The 18,040-nt window shown below is 44.6% G+C and overlaps 2 protein-coding genes across 2 annotated transcripts; both read left to right on the top strand.

The window, feature by feature from the left end:
- The first annotated feature begins 2,385 nt into the window (after nucleotides 1-2,385).
- On the top strand, nucleotides 2,386-6,917 carry LOC123286234 (interleukin-1 beta-like). The gene is made up of 6 exons (XM_044771803.2): nucleotides 2,386-2,402; nucleotides 3,325-3,376; nucleotides 3,636-3,840; nucleotides 4,392-4,553; nucleotides 5,828-5,958; nucleotides 6,711-6,917. Exons 1-6 carry the CDS (start codon nucleotides 2,386-2,388, stop codon nucleotides 6,915-6,917), a joined length of 774 nt encoding a protein of 257 aa, XP_044627738.2.
- Nucleotides 6,918-9,879: 2,962 nt separating this feature from the next.
- Nucleotides 9,880-15,138, top strand: LOC123286693 (interleukin-1 beta). The gene is made up of 7 exons (XM_044772838.2): nucleotides 9,880-9,987; nucleotides 10,417-10,475; nucleotides 11,006-11,057; nucleotides 11,315-11,519; nucleotides 12,071-12,232; nucleotides 13,503-13,633; nucleotides 14,330-15,138. Exons 2-7 carry the CDS (start codon nucleotides 10,432-10,434, stop codon nucleotides 14,540-14,542), a joined length of 807 nt encoding a protein of 268 aa, XP_044628773.2. The 5' UTR covers nucleotides 9,880-9,987; nucleotides 10,417-10,431; the 3' UTR covers nucleotides 14,543-15,138.
- The last annotated feature ends 2,902 nt before the right edge of the window (nucleotides 15,139-18,040 follow it).

Here is an 18,040-nt window from a genome sequence, read left to right as displayed (position 1 = left end):
TGGGGACGCCAGCCCTCCAACCCCACCACAACCCCACCCCGGGTTGCCAAGATCAGCCCAGTTCTTTGTCACGGTCCCATGTCCAGAGTGAGGAGACACTCACCCCCACACCTATCCTGATGCTCTCAGGCCCTCAGCCCTGCTCTGCAGGGAACAAACACTCCAACAAGAGCCTACAATTTCCCAAAAGCAGCCCAGCATACAGCCTAGAGCATTCTCAGTTCACAGAGATGGACCACTTTTCTCTGCCTCCTCTGGCCTGGCTCTGTCCCTCAGTGTGTGTGGAGGAAAGGACAGATAACCCCTCCGCAACAGGTGCTTTATACAACTGCCCCAGTACTTGCCAGATTCTGTCTTGAGTTGTGGGCAGTTGCAAAAACTCCTTGAGGACAGCTACTACTTCCTGTGCAGTTTGTTCCCCTTCCTCTGTGTACACAAACACACACACACACAGGCACACACACCCCTCTAATGGTGCCTGGTGTGATGAATGAACAAATGGATGAATGAATGATGAAAGTCATTCTGAAAGATGCTTACCCTCACATGCCATCACCTCTGACTTTATCTTTTTAGAACTCCTACATTCTCAGAGGAATTTGGAAAGCCCTCAAGAAACACTTCAAAATTGCCATATGGATGAAACGACAATGGCCCTCCAGAAATTTACCTCCCAGGTATTTCTGGTGAAAACAAGACAGGAGAACAACACCTCTCACTGATTAGAGTCAGCTCCCTTCACCTCCCTGTCCCAGAAAACTTCATAAAAGGCTCAGAATCCCCCAGACAAGCAGCTGTCTGTTCCCCACACACTCTTCGCACCCAAGCCAGACCTGCAAGGTGCCCACTGTGCCTTCGTGGCAAGAACTGCACCCTCCAAGAGGACAACACCCCAACCAGGCCCAAACCACCACCCCACTCTAGAAGTCCTTGGGGCCTGCCTGCTGCCTCCCTCTCAACAAGGCTGTTGACTGAGGAGTTCGTTCTGAGCTGGACATTGTGCTTCTGGTGAGTCTCTGCTTTTAATCCAAAGATACTCTTTCCTAAGGAAACATTTTCCTGTCAGAGGAAGCTAGCTCAAGATGGAAGCCTGAGAGTGGTGGCATGATCGCTCCTGGCCTTCACTCATTTCGTCAGCCAACACTCATGGAGCACTGTCATGTGTCAGGCAGGGAGATGAGAGCTATAATCCCAGCCCTGCAACAGGTACATTAACAGTAAGGGAGACAAGCAAACCAAGCACAATGAGGGAGTTTGCAGAGGGTTAGAGGCACACCACACAGAGGAGGGGCACCGACAACCCAGCTTGGGAAAGGGCTCGTCATGGAGGCGGTGAAGCCTGAGCTGAGTCCCGAGGACTAGGAGTTGGCCAAACTACAAAGAGGAGATGGTGGTCCAGGCAGAAAGAACAGGTTGTGCAAAAGCACAGAGGCTGGAATGGATCTCACATTCAAGGGACTGCACATAGGTTAGAGGGCTGAAGTGTGGGAGAGGAGAGGAGGGCAGAGGATTCCATGGTGGGCCTTGCTTGCCTTGCTTTGTGGGGTTTAGACTCATCCACAAAGGGCATGGGGAGCCAATGATGGGATTTGAGCAAGGGCTTGATGTCACCAGATTTGCTCTGTGGAGAGATATCTGGCACTGACGAGTGGGGAATGGATGCACAGAGTTTCCATAGCAGCAACGAACCACTAGGAAATGATTTAAATGACCTAGGTGACAGAAGGAAGAAGGGCTTGTACTACAATGAAGTGTGGGGATGGAGAGAAATCTACAGATACCAGGTATTCAGGAAGTGCTCAAAAGAAGCCTGTTCAGAGAACTGATAGTGGGTGATGAATAGATGGATGGGTGAGTCCTTGGGTGGCAGTGACTAGGATATATTCTGGTCGAATGGCTTATCCCGTGAGAGAGGCAGTGGGGCAGGGGGAGTGGAGGGCTTGCCGTCTTGCTTTAACTACTTTTGTATTATTTGAAACTTTGAAAGTTAGCGTGTATATTAACAAAAAGCACGAGAAGGATAGTTTTTAAATCACTACTACTTCTAACATGTAACTTTCCTACTTGCACACATCGTCTGTTAACTTTGATAGATCATTTCCGGAACTATCACATCAAAAATCACTCTGGTGAAAACATATATTGAAAAATGGTGTTGTGAGGCAGCCTCATAGCTTCATATTTAGATGTTGGATGATTTTCCAAACCTTTCATGTTAGGGAGAAAAAGGAATCTCTAGTCAGTAGTTGTTGAATTCTGAACTATCTATCCATTTTATTGACGTTTCGGCAGAATTTTTATAAAACTTTTACACAATCAGATTTCCTCATCCCACATTGCTCACTAATTAGGGAAGATCAACCACCTAGAGTCTGCGCACTAGGCATGGCCAACATACTCGGGTATGCCTGCTATGTACTAGGTGCTGAGGGAAACTTACATATGAAGGAAGCCCTCATGGGGACTAGAATGGCAAGTGGTCACTCTTTTTTAAGGACTTTATTTTTTTCCTTTTTCTCCCCAAAGCCCCCCGGTACATAGTTGTATATTCTTAGTTGTGGGTCCTTCTAGTTGTTTCATGTGGGACACCGCCTCAGCGTGGTTTGATGAGCGGTGCCATGTCTGCGCCCAGGATTCGAACTGACGAAACACTGGGCCGCCTCCAGCAGAGCGCGCGAACTTAACCACTTGGCCACGGGGCCAACCCCAAGGTCATTCATTTTCATCTATTTATACAGGTTTCTGAAGCAGCCATGGCAGCAGTACCCAAACTCACTAGTGAAAACACAATTTGCAGGTCAGTGTGTAGATTGAGACCAATGATGTGAGCAGGGACCCCTTCAACAGTGGAGTCTTACCTGTGCTTAGAGACCAGATTTGCCCCAAACCTCTTCTTTCAGTGGCGAGGAGGGTTCCAAGTTGACCTGGGGTGAAGACTGATTTCTCACTGCAAATCCAGCCTTGAAACCCATAGGCATCCAGAGGTTGTTTCTGCAGGGCCTTCCTGCAGATGGCAAACAGGAAGAAAAGATTCCAAGTGGCCACTACAGGGCACCTCTTGGCAAAGTGTGGCTTGACTGCAAGGGAAAGCTCAGATTTCAACTGGGCTGGAAGTTAGGTCTCAGGATCCAAAAGGAGCACCCGGGGTACCTGCCCTGCCTCCTATCCTGTTCCATGTATATCACCATGGAATTTGCCAACTTCAGCAGCTTTAGGGGGCATGCTGTTTGCAGATTCCTATTAACAGTGAAAACTCTTTGCAGGGAAAGAAAAATAAACTTGTCTAGGAGACATAACTGAGTAATCTCTCTGTTTTTAACACAGTGGCAATAAGAATGACCTGTTCTTTGAGGCGGCTGGTCCCAAACAGATGAAGGTGAGATGGTGGGCTTAGCTCACAACTCTCAGAGGGGCTGTAACACGGGCATCAGAAAACCCACATTCTGGTTTTGGGTCTGCTCCTAACTTGACACATGCCTCAGGTAAGCCACTTAACCTCTCTGGGCTTCAGAGAAAGTTGCATTTATCATTAGCAATTAGTTACCAAAAACGCCATTTCCATCTCTCTGATATCAAGACGGGGAGTTCTCTGGCTTGACCACCTTGACACGCTCAGTCCCTTGGTCTCCCCACAGGCTAGCTTCCAAGATCTGGACCTCGGCTCCGTTGGAAATGGGGCCATCACGTTGCACATCTCCCAGCAGCTCTACAACAAGACTTTCAAGCATGCCGCATCAATCATTGTGGCTGTAGAGAAGCTGAAGAAGATACCCGTTCCCTGCTCACAGGCCTTCCAGGATGATGACTTGAGGAGCCTCTTCTCCTTCATCTTTGAAGAAGGTACTTAATGAGAGCTGAGGGCAGACAGGAGATCTTCAGGCATTTCCTTCTCACTGTCCAAAACTCAATAGTCAACGAAACTCCCCCAAAGCTGAAGCCCTTTAAAAGTAGAAGGCCCAGTGATGAGAGGAAAGCAGAGAAGCCTAGAAGCCAAACTAATCATCCCTTGAGTTGAAACTATTCTTAAAGTAAGACCTTGATAACTACTCACATTTGCAAATCTCTCCATCATTCTCAGAGTGCTTTCACTTACATTATTTCCTGCAAGTCTCACTGTGTCCCTGTTGGGCCAGTGTTATTGCCATTGCCATTCTACATAAGGAGCTCTATTGACGGTCCACAGCAAGCAATCGAGCTGAAGCTTGAATCCACATCTTAAGGTGCCAGGTCCAGTGTTCTTACCCACCTCAACTTCCTCCCCACCAATGTTATAATCGAACCTTGGCTGCCATGCTCAGATGTCTTCCAAGCAACCAACTTCTGCTGCCTCATATCATCAGGCGTGTCCTTCTGATTTTCTCTCTAAACAATATATGTATTCCACATTTCAGAACCCATCATCTGTGACAAGCAGAATGATACTTATGAGAGTTATTCTCCTGTGGAATCGCTGGACATCAAACTTGAGGACATAGAGGAAAAAGCCCTGGTACTGTCTGGCTCATGTATGCTGAAGGCTGTCCACCTCCACAGAACCCAGGAGAACCAGGAAGGTAGCTGGGGACATCGTGATTCCTTTCTTGTTCTTCTGTCATTGAGTTAATTCTCTACATTTTTCAGCAAAGTAGAACATTAAAGCACATTATCAACATAAGTGAAAAAAACATACAATAAAGAACACACAAACTTTTTGCTTTGGTCCTAGCAACGACACCAGATTTATTCCTTTAGCGCATTCATTTTTCAGCAAGAGATGTGACTCTGAGTCATTAGATTGCTCAAGCATACCCAGGACCATTGTCCAGCCAAGTCACTTAATGAGACTACAATGTCACTGCTTCCATTGGAAAGGGGTCATTTGATGGACATGACCTAACTGCCAGTGGGTTCTTTTTTCCTGTTGTTGAAATTGAGACTAGCATGGCGAAGAGATAATATGTCCATCCTCATTCCCAATCCTGCCCCCTTACACCCTCACATCCTTCCTGCCTAATACCAGATGGTTTCTTGTAGGGAAATTTTACTGACAAGAAGGAACTTATATCTCTCTACTGTAATTGGCTATTGTTTCAAAACTGGGGAGCCCATGAGTTGAGGGTATCTGCCTGGTATCTTGTCACAGTGGCTGAACTCTGCATGCAAAACTGTGCCCAAGGGAACAGCAGAAAGGAGCAGCCTGTTCTCTTCCAAGGCTGCTGACCTTGGAGACAGGCATCACTGAGAGAAAGCTTCCTGCTCTCTGCCATGCTTGGACAATCCTGTTTCTCTAGAACTGGGTTGTGGGCATGACCTTGGGGCCTCCAAGTGAGACTACTGTGACTAAGGAAGGTTGAAATGAGCGTCTCTCTTTGGAACCTCTCTTCCCAGCTAAGACTCTCATTTCCCAAGATCTGCCCACTTGCAGCTCTATGTTCCTGAAATAGATTTGTGCCTGATTTCTTTCAGGAGCCCAGCTTGATCTCTTTTCTTGCCTTTCACATTGATCAAAGCATTCTGCTCATGTGGGTGGGCACTTCACTGGCCATTGACAAGAAGGCTTCCTGCTTTCCTTCAGTTTTTAAAAATTAGACCTCTAATTCTTCATTGCCACTGTGATGAAGCTCTGAGAAACCCCTAGACATTTTGGGATGGAAACTTGAATCAACCAACTGGCCGTGGTATTGTCTGTGAGAAGCCAAGTTATCCTATCTGTTAGGCCATAGGAACCCGAGTGTGGGTTTCCACAGAGGATGCTAAATTGTAGGAGTCCTGGAGTTGGGGTCCAATGGTTGGGCCAACCCTGCACTGCTGTGTGTCCCTGACCACAAGGCTCCTCTCCTTTCTCCAGTGGTGTTCTGCATGAGCTTTGTGCAAGGAGAAGAAGAGACTGACAAGATACCTGTGGCCTTGGGCCTCAAGGGAAAGAATCTGTACCTGTCTTGTGGGACGAAAGATGGGAAGCCCATCCTGCAGCTGGAGGTGAGTACCAGGAGCTGCTGGCCCTTCTCGGCTCCTCTGAAGCACCCCTAGCCATCGCTTACTTCCAAGACAATCACCTTCTCCCTTCAGAAAACCTGGGAGTAGATATATTTGACAATTGTGCATAAATGTAAATAAATTTAATGCAAGTGTTAAATGCATGCAACGTTCGCTCCCACCAAGGAAAATTAAATCATCCTGCTGATGTTAGTATGTCCTACTATTGTTACCACCCCACTGATTACACAATGCTAGGGTTGGAAGGATTATACATTATTAGGATTGCTCAATTTGATAGATGACACTTCGGGAAATTAATCAATTCAAGCGACCTGTCACCTGTCACCATCTCCACTCCACTCCCATAAGCAGCCTCCCCCTGACCCCCATCAGCGTTCCCAGCAAAACCTTTATTTCCAAGTTTGAAGTCATTCCAGCCAGAGCCATAAGGAAAAATACAACAAAAGTCCCTGGAAATTAGATACTCCTAGAAGCTCTAACCTAATTTTGACTTTTTAAAAATATTCCCACCTATATTATGCTCCCTAGCGTTTGATACTAAGTTTCAGAAAAGGATAAGCGCTTCTTTAGTCACCTCACCAAAAGTTATGGTCACAAAGATAACTTAGGAGTCTAGCTCCTGGTCCTGTGACCCGCTCATCAGCTTCCTTTCTAGCTGACACAGAGAACATCTTTACCAGAGTGTCTTTGTCCCTTTCATCACAAAACTTCTTATTTCCATTTTTCTGCAGTCAGTAGAACCCAATGCTTATCCAAGGAGGAAAATGGAAAAGCGATTTGTCTTCTACAAGCTACAAATCAAGGGCAACGTGGAATTTGAGTCTGCAATGTACCCCAACTGGTACATCAGCACCTCTCAAGCAGAAAATCAGCCCGTCTTCCTAGGAAATACCAGAGGTGATGAGCATATAACTGACTTCATCATGCAACTCCCATAAATAGAGTTGTACCGAGCGACTCCACATGTGGTGAATAACACTAAGGATGGCAGAGGGAAATAGAAAGGTTTGAACGTGGCTACAGCCTGCACTTCACTGTTGTCTAATCAATGCCCAGCTGCCTTCTCTATATAAGTGCTAAGTAGATCTCATGCCCACCAGCCGGGTGGAGCAGCCCCATCTCCCAGGGCCAATCCTCAGACCCCCTCTGCTAAGAAGGGCCTCTCTCACCTCTGCTACTCACTCAAAGACGGCCAGGTAGAAATCTCTGCACTTCGGGTTCAAAGAAACCCTTGGTCCTTTGCACCCAGCTTCTGATGAGCACTGCTTAATTATTTATTTATTTATCGGCGGGTTAGTCTATTTAATTTAATTTAAGGGGGCCAAGAAGCAGCAGTGTCTGTGAAAGAGCCCAATTTTCAATATCTATGGAACCAGATTAATTTGGACTAGTGTACCATCCTTATATCAAGTCCTTTCACCAAGCCTGAAAATATGTCCACACAGATTATAAAATAGGAATATTTATGAGGAAAGAAGCATGATCACACTGTTTCAATGATTCTGAAATAAATTTTGCTGAAAATAAATTACTGTCCACGTGGTAATTGACTTTCTGGGACCTGACAAAGAAAAGAGAATTGGGACCATCAGAGTTCTCCTTGAGGTGCTAGTAGCCAATTCCTCATGACTGAGCACTACAAAGTAACAAGAAACATCACTGGCCAGAAAAGACAAGCCTCCCTACCCTTCCCCTTCAGTTCTGTTTTTCAACAAAAGGACATTTGATGCACAGTGGTCATAAAACAGGACCAGGTGACACATTACAAGGAGTAAGGGTGGGTGGTAACAGCTTCAATGATTTCTCTATTCAGTTATTCAACAAACATTTACTGTACAAGTGCTATGTCCTAGAGGCTGGAAGTACAGAAACAAGAAAGGCAGGTAGGAGAGGCAGATGCATACAAGCAAAAATAAGGCAACATGACAAGTAGAGGTGAGATCAAGGATGAAAGGAACAGTCAGAAAGAATGACAAGATTTGCTGTGAGGGACGAGGGTCAAGAGGGCAACATATGAGTCAGGCCTCAAAGGATGAGCAGGAGTTTCCCACATAGAAAGAAAGGAAAGGACATTCTCAGTGGAGGGCCCAGTACGAACAAAGGAATGGAGGTACGAGAAGGAAGCATGCAAGCAGTACACTTCCAGGATGGCAGAAGTCACCAGAAGTAAAGTCAAAACACAAAAACAACCCAGGGAAAAAGTATTTGTAACTCCTATCTCAGACAATGGGGTAATTGGCTTAATATATAAAGAGTTCCCTCAAAACATTAGAAAAATAAGAACAAAAATCCAACAGAACAATATATAAACAGGCCATCGACAGAAAAGGAAATGCGGTTAGGTCTTGGCGAGAGTAAAAGATGCTCAATATGACTTATAATAAGAAAGTTGCATTAACAGCTCTTTGAGATACCAATGTTCGCCTATCACATTAGCAAAAATCAAGTTTAACGACACATCCTGTCAGGAAGACTGTGGGGAAATCTTCACTCTGACACGTTACAGGAGGGAGTATAAATCGGTACAACTCTTGTAAAGTAAAAATGGATAATAATTATGAAAATTATAAATGCACATCCCCTTTGGGCCAGGAAATTCACTTCCGGGGATTTGTCTACAGATGGACACGCACTGCTGTGACATAGCACATGATCAAAATTATTCATTGCACACTACTTATAATAGCAAAAGATTGGAGATAACTCATGTCTATCAACAGGAGACTGCATAAACAAATTATAGGACATCATACAATGGAATGCTATGCAGCTATAAAAAAGAGTGAGAATGTATTCCAAACCAATATGGAATGAGCTCCAAGACCTGATGAAAACAAAAACGAACAAGAGGCAGAGAGTGTTTGTAGTACATTTATGGGAAAAGGAGCAGAAAAAAAATAAGGCAATAATTCCAAGTGTGTTTGTATTTGATTTCATAAATTTTGGAAGATACATAAGAAGTTTGAAAAGCAGCTATGACAAGGCTGGAAGCAAGACATTTCTCTAGATACTTTCTATATGGTTTGATTTTTGAATCATGTGAATACATTACCTACTCAGAAATAAAGATGATAACAATTTTTTAAAGGACTTTTGTCCAGAAAATAATCAGTATATGACTTATTTGGGAAAAGAACTGTTGAAATGTGCCAGTCCTCAGCAGCTCACTCCTAACACCCTCTCCTCCTCCTTCCTCACAGCTCTCCAAGCTAGACCACAGGATACAGACCGAGGCCCGACAACCTGCCAGAGCCCTCTCTCCCACCTCTGTCTGCTTCGTAACTGCAGTGCAAAGGATGGGACGGCTGTTAGGAGAAGGCAGCCAAGTGGCGCCCATTCCGCAATATGTAAGCAGGTGGGAGGACGCAGGCAGCTGGTCTGCAGCAGAAATCAGAGGTGTCCCTGGGAGCCCCAGCAATGATACTGTGCCCTTTCCTTGCTTGAGTGATACAATTCCACCCACCTGTCTCAGGTCCAAAAAGGAGGACACGCCAGAAAGAATGACAAACTGTGAAGGCATCTCACCTTGTGCGGAAGCCAGATTCCAAATCACCTATGTGAGGGTAGGTTGGTACAGCCATTTTGGAAGGAAAATTGGCAGTGACTAATTTATGTTTAACATGCTTATGACTCAGCAATTCCACTATTTCATATCTCCCCCAAAGAAACAAGTTCAAGGATGTTTACTATAGAATTGTTTATAAGAAGTTTAACAATAAACGGGAAACAGTTGTGATCAGTAAAATGCTTTTAAGCATAAATACATATTACATTAGTATAAAATTTCATGGGGGAAATGAATGGAAATCAGTTCTAGTAGAAACAGGACTGTTGTAAATTTTCTGAGAGTTGTGAAATCAGTTAACCAAAGGGGAAATTTCTCAGCTCTGCACTTCTGCTTTTGAAGACCATAAAACAGTGAGGGAGAAATTGGTAGTCAGACACTTCTTCGAGGCACGACAGGCCACTCCAGGATTCTGTTCTCTCCAGCCAGTCTTCAGTGCTCAGGTACAACTTTAACTCTTCCTTATGACTAGGTTCTAGGGGAGTCTCTCTGTCTTTCCCCCTCCGTCTCTTTCTCTCCTTCCCTCCCTTCCTCTATATCTCTTCCAAAAATGCCCGGTATACCATTATGCTATGACTTGTGACATAGCCTGGGAATGAACACTGCCTATCTAGCAGCTGACACCTGAGAGATTGGTGTCAAAGTCTCTGCCCCAGATCTCCTAACAAATACACTCCTGATTTGGGTTTAGTTTGGCAAATGTTTTCCTCTGGACCCAAAGGAAGGCTCTTTCATGCATTCACTCATTCATTCAAACATTATTTCTTTGTATGCCTACTATGTTCTACTTGCTGAGGGAAACTCACATATGAAGGAAGCCCTCATGGGGACTGGCATGGCAAGTGGTCACTCAATTTCTCCTCTTTACACAGGTTTCTGAGGCAGCCATGGCAGCAGTACCCGACACCAGTGACATGATGACTTACTGCAGGTAAGTGGGGAGACTGAGACTAGTAATGTGAGCTGGGTTCACCTTTTAACAGTGGGCTGTAATCTGTGCTTGGAGACCAGATTTGTCCCCCAACCTCTCCTTATAGTGGCGACGAGGGTTCCAAGTTGACCTGGGGTGAAGACTGATTTCTCGCTGCAAATCCAGCCTTGAAACCCATAGGCCATCCAGAGGTTGTTTCTGCAGGGCCTTCCTGCAGATGGCAAACAGGAAGAAAAGATTCCAAGTGGCCACTACAGGGGACCTCTTGGCAAAGTGTGGCTTGACTGCAAGGGAAAGCTCAGATTTCAACTGGGCTGGAAGTTAGGTCTCAGGATCCAAAAGGAGCACCCGGGGTACCTGCCCTGCCTCCTACCCTGTTCCGTGTATATCACTATGGAATTTGCCAACTTCAGCAGCTTTAAGGGGCATGCTGTTTGCAGACTCCTATCAACAGTGAACACTCTTTGCAGGGAAGGAAAAATAAACTTGTCTAGGAGATGTAACTGAGCAATCTCTCTTTTTTGATACAGCGGCAATGAGAATGACCTGTTCTTTGAGGAGGATGGCCCAAAACAGATGAAGGTGAGACCATGGGCTTAGCTCCCAACTCTCAGAGGGGCTGTGACACGGGCATCAGAAAGCCCACGTTCTGGTTTTGGGTCTGCCTCTAACTTGCGACATGCTTGGGGTAAGCCTCTTAACTTCTCTGGGCTTCAGAGAGGAGCATTTGTTGTTAGCACCTCGGTTACCTCAAATGCCACTTCCACCTCTCTAATGTCAAAACAGGAGTTCTCGGGCCTGACCAGCTTGACACACTCACTCCCTTGGTCTCTCCACAGGGCAGCTTCCAAGACCTGGACCTCAGCTCCACAGGAGATGGGGGCATCCAGCTTCAATTCTCCCACCAACTTTACAATAAGACTTTCAAGCATGTCGTGTCAATCATTGTGGCTATGGAGAAGCTGAAGAAGATACCCGTTCCCTGCTCACAGGCCTTCCAGGATGATGACTTGAGGAGCCTCTTTTCTGTCATCTTTGAAGAAGGTACTTAATGAGAGCTGAGGGCAGACAGGAGATCTTCAGGCATTTCCTTCTTACTCTCCAAAACTCAATAGTCAACTAAATTCCCCCAAAGCTGAAGCCCTTTAAAAGTAGAAGGCCAAGTGATGAGAGGAAAGCAGAGAAGCCTAGAAGCCAAATTAATCATCCCTTGAGTTGAAACTATTCTTAAAGTAAGACCTTGATAACTACTCACATTTGCAAATCTCTCCATCATTCTCAGAGTGCTTTCACTTACATTATTTCCTGCAAGTCTCACTGTGTCCCTGTTGGGCCAGTGTTATTGCCATCGCCATTCTACATAAGGAGCTCTATTGATGGTAGACAGCAAGCAATCGAGCTGAAGCTTGAATCCACATCTTAAGGTGCCAGGTCCAGTGTTCTTACCCACCTCAACTTCCTTCCCACCAATGTTATAATCGAACCTTGGCTGCCATGCTCAGATGTCGTCCAAGCAACCAAATTCTGCTGCCTCATATCATCAGGCCTGTCCTTCTGATTTTCACTCTAAACAATATATGTATTCCACATTTCAGAACCCATCATCTGTGACAACTGGGATGATGATTATGTGTGTGATGCAGCTGTGCATTCAGTGAACTGCAGACTCCGGGACATATACCATAAATCCCTGGTGCTGTCCGGTGCATGTGAGCTGCAGGCTGTCCACCTCAATGGAGAGAATACAAACCAACAAGGTAACTGGGGACATCTTGATTCCTTACTTGTTCGCCTGGCAGCTTGCTAATTCTCGAGATTTTTCAACAAAGTAGAACGTTAAGACAAATTATCAACACAAGTGAGAAAACATACAATAAAGAACATGTAAACTTGTGGGTTTGGTCCTAGCAATAACACCAGATTGATTGCCTTAGCACATTCATTTTTCAGCAAGAGATGTGACTCTGAGACATTAGACTGCTCAAGTATACCCAGGATCATTGTCCAGCCAAGTCATTTAATGATAGTCCAATGTCACTGCTTTGACTGGAAAGGGGTCATTTGATGGAAATGACTTAACTGCCAGTGGGTTCTTTTTTTCCTGTTGTTGAAGTGGAAACCAGCATGGTGTAGAGATATTAGTCCATCCTCATTCTCAACTCTGCCCCCTTATACCCTGACATCCTCCCTGCCTAAAACCAGATGGTTCCTTAAAGAGAAATTTTACTGACAAGGAACTTATATCTCTCTACTGTAATTGGCTATTGTTTCAAAACTGGGGAGCCCATGAGTTGAGGGTATCTGCCTGGTATCTTGTCACTGTAGCTGAACTCTGCATGCAAGACTGTGCCCAAGGGAACAGTGAAAAGGAGCAGCCTGTTCTCTTCCAAGGCTGCTGACTTTAGAGACAGGTATCGCTGGGGGTAAACTTTCTGCTCTCAGCCAGACCAGGACAATCCTTTTTCTCTAGAACCGAGTTGTAGGCATGACCTTGGGGCCTCCAAGTGAGACCGCAGTGACTAAGGAAGGTTGAAATGAGCGTCTCTCTTTGGAGCCTCTCTTCCCAGCTAAGACTCTCATTTCCCAAGATCTGCCCACTTGCAGCTCTATGTTCCTAAAATAGATTTGTGCCTGATTTCTTTCAGGAGCCCAGCTTGATCTCTTTTCTTGCCTTTCACATTGATCAAAGCATTCTGCTCATGTGGGTGGGCACTTCACTGGCCATTGACAAGAAGGCTTCCTGTTTTACTTCAGTTGTTAAAAATTAGACCTCTAATTCTTCATTGCCACTGTGATGAAGCTCTGAGAAACCCCTAGACATTTTGGGATGGAAACTTGAATCAACCAACTGGCCGTGATATTGTCTGTGAGAAGCCAAGTTATCCTATCTGTTAGGCCATAGGAACCCGAGTGTGGGTTTCCACAGAGGATGCTAAATTGTAGGAGTCCTGGGTTTGGAGTCCAATTGTTTCGCCAACCCTGCACTCTTATGTGTCCCTGACCACAAGGCTCCTCTCCTTTCTCCAGTGGTGTTCTGCATGAGCTTTGTGCAAGGAGAAGAAGAGACTGACAAGATACCTGTGGCCTTGGGCCTCAAGGAAAAGAACCTGTACCTGTCTTGTGGGATGAAAGATGGGAAGCCCACCCTACAGCTGGAGGTGAGTGAATACCAGGGGCTGTAGGCCCTTCTCAGGCTTCTCTGAAGCACCCCTAGCCATCCCTTACTTCCAAGACAACCACCTTCTCCCCTCAACATATCTGGGAGCAGACGTATTTGACAATTTTGCATAAATGTAAATAAATTTAACGTAAGTGTTAAATGCATGCAAATTTCACTCCTACTACAGAAAATTAATTCATTTTATTGATGTTATTGTGTCCTACGATTGTTACCATCCAAATGATTATACAATATTACGGTTGGAAGGATTATATATTGTCAGTGTTGCTCCATTTGATAGATAACACTTTGGGAAAATAATAAATTCAAGGGACCTCAGCCCCCAGCATTCTCAGCAAAACCTTCAATTGCAAGTTCAAAGTCACTCTGGCCAGGGCCATAAGGAAAAGTCCCTGGAAAGTAGATAATCCTAGAAGCTTTAACATAATTTACACTTTTTAAAAAAAATCTCTGCTAAGTTATGCTCCTTAGCATTTGATACTAACTTTCAGGAAGTATAAGAGATCCTTTAGTCATCACACAGAAAGTTATGGTCAGAAAGATAACTCAGGAGTCTAGCTCCTGTTCCTGCATGCTGCTCATCACTTTCCTTTCTAGCTGACTCAGAGAACACCTTTACCAGAGTGTCTTTGCCCCTTCCCTCATAAAACTTCTTATTTATGTTTTTCTGCAGACAGTAGACCCCAATACTTACCCAAAGAGGAAAATGGAAAAGCGATTTGTCTTCAACAAGATGGAAATCAAGGGCAACGTGGAATTTGAGTCTGCAATGTACCCCAACTGGTACATCAGCACCTCTCAAGCAGAAAAAAAACCCGTCTTCCTAGGAAATACCAGAGGCGGCCGGGACATAACTGACTTCATCATGGAAATCACCTCTGCCTAAGAATACTACATCCAGAGAGTCCACATGTGATGAATAAAGCTTAAGGGTGGCAGAGGGGAATAGAAGGGTTTGAACATGCTGCAGGCTGCACTTCACTGTTGTCTAATCAATGCCCAGCTGCCTTCCCTATATTAGTGCTAAGGAGAGCTCCTGCCCAGCAGGCGGGTGGAGCAGCCCCGTCTCCCAGAGCCAATCCTCAGACCCCCTCTGCTGAGCAGGGCCTCTCTCACCTCTGCTACTCACTCAAAGTCAGCCTGGTGGAAACTTCTGCACTTCAGTTCAAAGAAACCCTCTGTCGTTTGCACCCAGCTTCTGATGAGCAACTGCTTAATTATTTATTTATTTATTTATTGGTGGGTTAGTCTATTTAATTTAATTCAAGGTGGCCAGGAAGCAGCACTGTCTGTGAATGAGCCCAATCTTCAACATCTATGGAACCAGTTTAATTTGGACTAGTGTACCATGTTTATACCAAGTCCTTTTACCAAGCCTGAAAATATGTCAGCTCAGATTATTTAAATAGGAATATTTATGAGGAAAGAAGCATGATCACACTGTTTCAATGATTCTGAAATAAATTTTGCGGAAAAAAAAAATTGCTCTCCATGTGGTAATTGACTTTTCTGGGACCTGACAAAGAAACGAAAAGAGAATTGGGACCATGAGAGCTCTCCTTGGGGAGCTGGAAGCCCACTCCTCATGACTGAGCACTACAAAGTACCAAGGAAAATCACTGGCCAGAAAAGACAAGCCTCCCTACCCCTCCCCTTCAGTTCTGTTTTTCAACAAAAGGACATTTGATGCACAATGGTCATAAAACAGGACCAGGTGACACATTACAAGGAGTAAGGGTGGGTGGTAACAGCTTCAATGATTTCTCTATTCAGTTATTCAACAAACACTTACTATACAAATGCTAGGTCCTAGAGGCTGGAAGTACAGAAACAAGAAAGGCAGGTAGGAGAGGCAGATGCATACAAGCAAAAATAAGGCAACATGACAAGTAGAGGTGAGATCAAGGATGAAAGGAACAGTCAGAAAGAATGACAAGATTTGCTGTGAGGGACGAGGGTCAAGAGGGCAACATATGAGTCAGGCCTCAAAGGATGAGCAGGAGTTTCCCACATAGAAAGAAAGGAAAGGACATTCTCAGTGGAGGGCCCAGTACGAACAAAGGAATGGAGGTACGAGAAGGAAGGATGCAAGCAGTACACTTCCAGGATGGCAGAAGTCAACAGAAGTAAAGTCAAAACACAAAAACAACCCAGGGAAAAAGTATTTGTAACTCCTATCTCAGACAATGGGATAATTGGCTTAATATATAAAGAGTTCCCTCAAAACATTAGAAAAATAAGAACAAAAATCCAACAAAGCAACAAGCAAAAATCCAACAAAACAATATTTACACAGGCCAAGAAAGAAAAGGAAATGCGGTTAGGTCTTGGACAGAGTAAAAGATGCTCAATATGACTTATAATAAGAAAGTTGCATTAACAGCTCTTTGAGATACCAATGTTCGCCTATCACATTAGCAAAAATCAAGTTTAACGACACATCCTGTCAGGAAGACTGTGGGGAAATCTTCACTCTGACACGTTACAGGAGGGAGTATAAATCGGTACAACTCTTGTAAAGGAAAAATGGATAATAACTATGAAAATTACAAACGCACATCCCCTTTGGGCCAGGAAATTCACTTCTGGGGATTTGTCTACAGATGGACACACGCTGCTGTGACATGGCACGTGAAATTATTCATTGCACATTACTTGTTGTAGCAAATGATTGGAAATAATTCATGTCTATCAACGGGAGATTGGCTAAACGAATTGTAGGACATCATACAATGGAATGCTATGCAGCTATAAATAAGAATGAGAAAGTATTCCACACCAATATGGAATGTGCTCCAAGACCGCCTAAAACTAAAAATGAACAAGAGGCAGAAAGTGTTTATAGTAGCTAACTTTTATGTAACAAGGGGCAGAAAAAAATAGGGCAACACTATCCAACGTGCTCATATTTGATATCACAAATTTTGGAAGCTACATAAGAAGTTTGAAAAGCAGCTATGACAAGGCTGGAAGCAAGACATTTCTCTAGATACTTTCTATATGGTTTGATTTTTGAATCATGTGAATACATTACCTACTCAGAAATAAAGATGATAACAATTTTTTAAAGGACTTTTGTCCAGAAAATAATCAGTATATGACTTATTTGGGAAAAGAACTGTTGAAATGTGCCAGTCCTCAGCAGCTCACTCCTAACACCCTCTCCTCCTCCTTCCTCACAGCTCTCCAAGCTAGACCACAGGATACAGACCGAGGCCCGACAACCTGCCAGAGCCCTCTCTCCCACCTCTGTCTGCTTCGTAACTGCAGTGCAAAGGATGGGACGGCTGTTAGGAGCAGGCAGCCAAGTGGCGCCCATTCCGCAATATGTAAGCAGGTGGGAGGACGCAGGCAGCTGGTCTGCAGCAGAAATCAGAGGTGCCCCTGGGAGCCCCAGCAATGATACTGTGTCCTTTCCTCAGTTGAGTGATACAATTCCACCCACTCGTCCCAGGTCCAAAAGAGACGATATGCCAGAAGGAATGACAAATTGTGAAGGCACCTCACCTTGCGAGGAAGCCAGATTCCAAATCACCTATGTGAGGGTAGGTTGGTACAGCCATTTTGGAAGGAAAATTGGCAGTGACTAATTTATGTTTAACATGCTTATGACTCAGCAATTCCACTATTTCATATCTCCCCTAAAGAAACAAGTTCAAGGATGTTTACTTTAGAATTGTTTATAAAACATTTAACAAAATAAACTAGGAACAACCTAAATTTTCATCAGTAGGGAAAAGCTTAAATATCTCCTGGTAAGTCAAAAGTAAAAAAGTTACTGCTGAAATGAAAAGATATCCAGGCAAATCATCGACAGAAAAGCCAAGTTGCAGAACAGTTAAGAACTCAATCATGCCGTTTACATAAAAGAAGAAACACTGCACATCCAACATGCATAACCACGTGCTTCTAAGAGTATGTGAGGCAGGGAGCCTTGGAAGGGGATTGACCAGCCTGAAAATAGTGGTTACTTGGGGTGAGGTGGGGTGGGGCAGGGGAGGAGGTCACCAAGAGAAACTTTAGCTTTGTTATAATGTTTGATTTTTTTATAAGAAGAACGTCTTCATGAATTACTTACGTAATTTTAAAACAATCTTCTGCATCAAAGTGTTCAAAAGGCCTGGGTTTCAATTCCTGGATCTGAGCCAAAGACTAAAATTGGCCCTCCAAGGGCTACCCTGTTCCTGGTCTGGGGCCAAGTTCTCTCCCTGATACCGGCTCTCCTTGTTTTGGAACCAGGTGTCCTTATCCTGGAAGAGAGAAGTGGCCGCTTCTAAACGGGAAGGGTCACATGATTTGAGTGGGGAGAGCCAGATCTCTCCCCTCGCTGCACCAAGCACACGAAATACAACCAGAAGTAGGAAGTCCTTCCAATGAGCTAGGA

This window comes from Equus asinus, chromosome 6 (genome assembly GCF_041296235.1).
Source record: "Equus asinus isolate D_3611 breed Donkey chromosome 6, EquAss-T2T_v2, whole genome shotgun sequence".
Classification (NCBI taxonomy): domain Eukaryota; kingdom Metazoa; phylum Chordata; class Mammalia; order Perissodactyla; family Equidae; genus Equus; species Equus asinus.
The sequence above is the reverse complement of the archived record's forward strand: the minus strand, read 5'-3'. Positions and strand labels throughout refer to the sequence as shown.

Bases quoted from the DNA above. Each gene is read 5' to 3' on its own strand.
- LOC123286234 (XM_044771803.2), top strand. The intron at 3,377-3,635 runs GTGAGATGGTGG...GTCTCCCCACAG, and splicing joins CTGGTCCCAAACAGATGAAG to GCTAGCTTCCAAGATCTGGA. The intron at 5,959-6,710 runs GTGAGTACCAGG...ATTTTTCTGCAG, and splicing joins AGCCCATCCTGCAGCTGGAG to TCAGTAGAACCCAATGCTTA.
- LOC123286693 (XM_044772838.2), top strand. From the start codon at position 10,432: ATGGCAGCAGTACCCGACACCAGTGACATGATGACTTACTGCAG. The intron at 10,476-11,005 runs GTAAGTGGGGAG...TTTTTGATACAG, and splicing joins GACATGATGACTTACTGCAG to CGGCAATGAGAATGACCTGT. The intron at 13,634-14,329 runs GTGAGTGAATAC...GTTTTTCTGCAG, and splicing joins AGCCCACCCTACAGCTGGAG to ACAGTAGACCCCAATACTTA.